General features: G+C 27.3%; 1 protein-coding gene across 2 annotated transcripts; it reads left to right on the forward strand.

Moving 5' to 3' along the window:
• The first annotated feature begins 1,045 nt into the window (after positions 1-1,045).
• Positions 1,046-3,328, forward strand: LOC111617311 (mediator of RNA polymerase II transcription subunit 15-like). Of its 2 annotated transcripts, none has more exons than XM_023358621.1 (3): positions 1,046-1,171; positions 2,984-3,041; positions 3,118-3,328. In XM_023358621.1, the coding sequence occupies exons 1-3, from the start codon at positions 1,059-1,061 to the stop codon at positions 3,301-3,303; spliced, it is 357 nt and encodes a 118-aa protein (XP_023214389.1). In that variant the 5' UTR covers positions 1,046-1,058; the 3' UTR covers positions 3,304-3,328. The 2 variants fall into 2 exon arrangements, with proteins under 2 accessions (XP_023214389.1, XP_023214388.1); XM_023358620.1 differs by having other exon boundaries at positions 1,047-1,171; positions 2,984-3,050.
• Positions 3,329-4,352: the final 1,024 nt, after the last annotated feature.

The raw sequence follows: 4,352 nt of genomic DNA on the forward strand, positions 1-4,352 counted from the left end.
AATAGATTTAAATTTTAATAAAATAACATTTTCTGATTATTTCAAAGTTGTTATTGGTCTTTAAACATTCTTTAAGGAATTTGAATTATATATTTGAGAAAATTTTGGTATTACAGTGGAACCTCACTTAATGAGCATAATTCATTCCAGAATCGTACTTGTAATGCAAAACACTCGTTAAGCGAAACAATTTTTCCCATAGAAATTAATGTAAAATATGATAATGTGTTCTGTGCCGCAAAAATACTAAAATATTTTATGTATAATGTTTATTCAAAGAAAATTGTACAACGTGCATTGTTAAGGAGCATGAATCATCATCATTATTTCTTCTAGCACAGAATGAACCAACCTGGAATGAGAATTTGATTTGCAGAAAACAAAAAAATCATTGATAATATGTTTGATAAACACTCCAAACGATATGCCAAATTCTTGGGCTATGTAAAAGCTATAATTAAATATTAGAAATTAATTAATTTCACTAGAAGTATTCAATTATGCTTCCATCTCGTATTAAATTTAATAATTATAAATAGTTAATTTTTAATTACGATATTTCTAAAATTTAATTTGGAATTGGTCATTAAATTTAATATGAGATGGCAGCATAACTGTCTACCTATAGTCAAATTAATTAATTCTTAATAATTAATTATAGCCTGTACATAGCCCAAGAATTTGGTATACCATTTGGCGTGTTTATTATATAACGGGCTATGGTTGTTGATGTTTAAAAGTAATTTGTGTGATCACAAGTTTGGAAAAATGTGTGATCACATGAGACACTAAGATGCTAGAGGAATGCATGCTGAACACAGATTGCTGGAGCATGCGCACAATTTGAGACTTTCCCTCTATTTGTCACTCATTATGCGAAACATCGCTAGTTAAGCAAGGCAATTTTTTACAATTTGTTTTGCTTGTTATGTGAAACACTCGTTATGCGAGGTTCTACTGTATATGCTTTTTAACAAATTAAAGATCTTTTGATATTATAATAGATATTTTTAAAATATTTTATTTAATTATTAATATATGTTTAAAGATTTATTATTATGCTTATCTTAACTAAAAATAAAAACTCTGATTATGAAACTATTTTAGAACGTAAAAAAGAATTAAGCAAGATGAAGCATTTATTGGATATTCTTTCTGATCCTAATAAAAGGTAATTCAATTTTTCAATATAAAATTGTAACATTTATGAGACACTTCAATTCTCATTTAAGAAGAGAGGTTTCTAACATATTCAATTATTATTTTTTAATTATTATTAAATTTTGGTGAATGTAAATGCTCCTATTTCTGGAAATGCAAGGAATTATGAATATTTTTTTATATTGTATGAATAGAGTTTACTTATATTAATTAAAGTGAATGAGGGGAAAAAGTGTTTCTTGTTACTTTTGATATGTGATGCTCAGTTAAAAATGTTTCAGAATTTCTAAATTGCAGATTAATTTTCTAAAATTAGGAATTCTAAAAACCATAATGATGCTTATCAATAAGAAAAAAACTAACACAATCATCTAATATTCAATAACTGTCATAGAAAATAATCTAACATAAAATGCCATGTTAGATTATATGAAAAGGAAAGATATTATTTATAAGTCAGAAATATCAGTGTTCATGTGATAAAGTATTCCAAAAAGTTTGGCAACCCTTGGTCTAACACCTTTCAGGGGAAAATTTTTGAATAGAAATAACATGACTTCCTGTTTGTATTGGAAGTTCATATATAGTTAATTAGGGCCTCTTGTTCCTTAAGTTTCCATATTTGATCTCGTCTTTAATCTATCTAACTTTGTTCTTGAGATTAAGGAAAGATGGATGGACAGACGACAGTAGGAATTTATAGGTCTACAATTTTTTCAAATTGCAGCCCAATTAAAGAAAATAAATTTTATATTTTAAAACTTTGTTTTGAGTAATAAGATGTTTATGCAAAAGGAATAATTATCTTGGATTTGTATAGGCTTGCACTGGGTGACTTAAGTAGTGAGGATGTGATATATATACACAACTTTGTGATTTGACCTGATTATATAGAGAATAATCTTTGTATATGACTAGATTCTTTGGATTGGTAGGATGGTGTCCTTAATACTTTGGCCATCTGGATACTGTTCTGTTTATTGTAATTGACAAATTACATATTTGGTAATATTTGTTTGAACAAATTTGCATATATTATTTTAATAAATTCTAGAATACATTATAATTATTTATAAATTACTTAAATATTTTTCAAGCATATAAATTTATAACTATAAATAAAACACTAGCAATATTATTTATAAAACTTCTCATTTATTTCATTTTTGTTTTAGAAAAGCATTTTATCTTAAAATTAGGTAAATGAAGATTATAATTAGTAAATACTAAATTAACTTCATCTTGCAGAGAATCAACACAAAAAACACAGTTTATATAATCCAGGATAGTAAACAATTCTTTTAAAGGATAAACAATATTGAAATAAAGTAATTAATTAAAAGCACTGTCATGAAGAACATTTTAATTGTCTGAACCTAAGCATTTGAATTTTCAATTTGATTCATTTGGAAACAGCATCAACTGAAGAAGATCAAGTTATATTTGAGCAAAAGAGCTTTTTAATTATTTCAGTTTAATATTATTTATCTTTTAAACAAATTGTTTATTATTATGATTTATGTAAATTGCAATTTATTATTATTATTATTATTATTAAGTTTAAACTAAATATAGTTAATTATTCTGTATATAAATATGATTTTTTTTACCTAATGTAAATTTTTTGTAAATAATAACATATAAAACTTTCCTATAATGAAAAGCATTATCCATAAAAATGTAAAATATAAATATAAAAATTATGAATTTAGAGTTTAAGAATGCAAATACCTGTTGCTTTTTCCAATTATACATAAAAATTTAATCAAATATGGAACATTTACTCATGTATTAACAATTATTTTGTTTTTTATAATTTCAGATGTTCAATGGACATTTTACTGAAGTGTGAGCAAGTTTTAGAGAGACTGGAATTTAAAGTAACGGCGGTAAATAATTTAGAATTAGTACAGCATGTGGTTATAGGAATTTTTATTTGATGGTGATCTATTTCAGTCAGAATCATCTGCCGCCACCAGTAATCAGTCTATTGTGGGACCGTCTAAGCCACCAGAGCAGAATATTTGCCAACCGTTAATCGACGCTATAAATTATCACATTAAATCTCCATTATTTAATCACACACTGCAAAGGACTTTTGGACCTGCTGTTGCAGCATTAAATGGTCCACGAACTGTGTAAGTATTTTAAGATTTAAGTTACTTTATATTATAAATTCAGTTATTGTAAAATTACTGAAATAACTTCTGAAGAGCTTCTTAGTCTGCATACACAGAAATGATACGTCATACCATAAAAAATTAAATGACAACTTTGTTAATTTTATGATCATTGTTATTTAGAATGGTTCAAAAATCAGTTAAGCAGGTTATAAGAAAGTTAATTGAATTTACTAAGTTTTGAATCATCTTATATAAGTATATATAAATTTTTAATCAACAAACACATATTATATCTATTGTAAATAATTTATGGATGTATATCTAAACATACTTTAAGATATTATTGATTTAGCTATAATCATAAGCAGCTCAATGGCTGAGGCTGTTAATACATTAACCTACTACTTGAAGGACTCAGAATTGAATCGGGGATGAAAAATTTTTGAAATTTTTTGGAGGTGGTCTGTCCCTTCTGTTTAGATTTTGTCCCTCCCCACCTAGTCATTCTCATTTTGGATTTGACTGAACCTCTGATGGGTAGGGAGAAAAAGACCCATTTAATGCCTGTGGGGCAGAACAAGTCNATTCCATTGTTTTTAATTTGTATATATAAATTTTTAATCAACAAACACATATTATATCTATTGTAAATAATTTATGGATGTATATCTAAACATACTTTAAGATATTATTGATTTAGCTATAATCATAAGCAGCTCAATGGCTGAGGCTGTTAATACATTAACCTACTACTTGAAGGACTCAGAATTGAATCGGGGATGAAAAATTTTTGAAATTTTTTGGAGGTGGTCTGTCCCTTCTGTTTAGATTTTGTCCCTCCCCACCTAGTCATTCTCATTTTGGATTTGACTGAACCTCTGATGGGTAGGGAGAAAAAGACCCATTTAATGCCTGTGGGGCAGAACAAGTCAAAAATGGAATAAAGAAAGTACAGTAGACCCCCTATAACACGGTAGATACGTTCCGTATTATATAAATTCCGTGTTGTATGAGTCACTTAAATACATGAGCCAATCACAGCCCAGCACGTGTGCAGTTTACGGACTA

Source organism: Centruroides sculpturatus, unplaced genomic scaffold, assembly GCF_000671375.1.
Source record: "Centruroides sculpturatus isolate CEXI.00-Female unplaced genomic scaffold, Cexi_2.0 scaffold5462, whole genome shotgun sequence".
In the NCBI taxonomy this organism is placed as follows: Eukaryota; Metazoa; Arthropoda; class Arachnida; order Scorpiones; family Buthidae; genus Centruroides; species Centruroides sculpturatus.

Excerpts from the sequence above, each read along its gene's own strand:
- LOC111617311 (XM_023358620.1), top strand. The coding sequence starts at position 1,059 with ATGCTTATCTTAACTAAAAATAAAAACTCTGATTATGAAACTATTTTA. Across the intron at positions 1,172-2,983 it reads CTTTCTGATCCTAATAAAAG|ATGTTCAATGGACATTTTAC; the intron begins GTAATTCAATTT and ends TTATAATTTCAG. Across the intron at positions 3,051-3,117 it reads TGGAATTTAAAGTAACGGCG|TCAGAATCATCTGCCGCCAC; the intron begins GTAAATAATTTA and ends GATCTATTTCAG.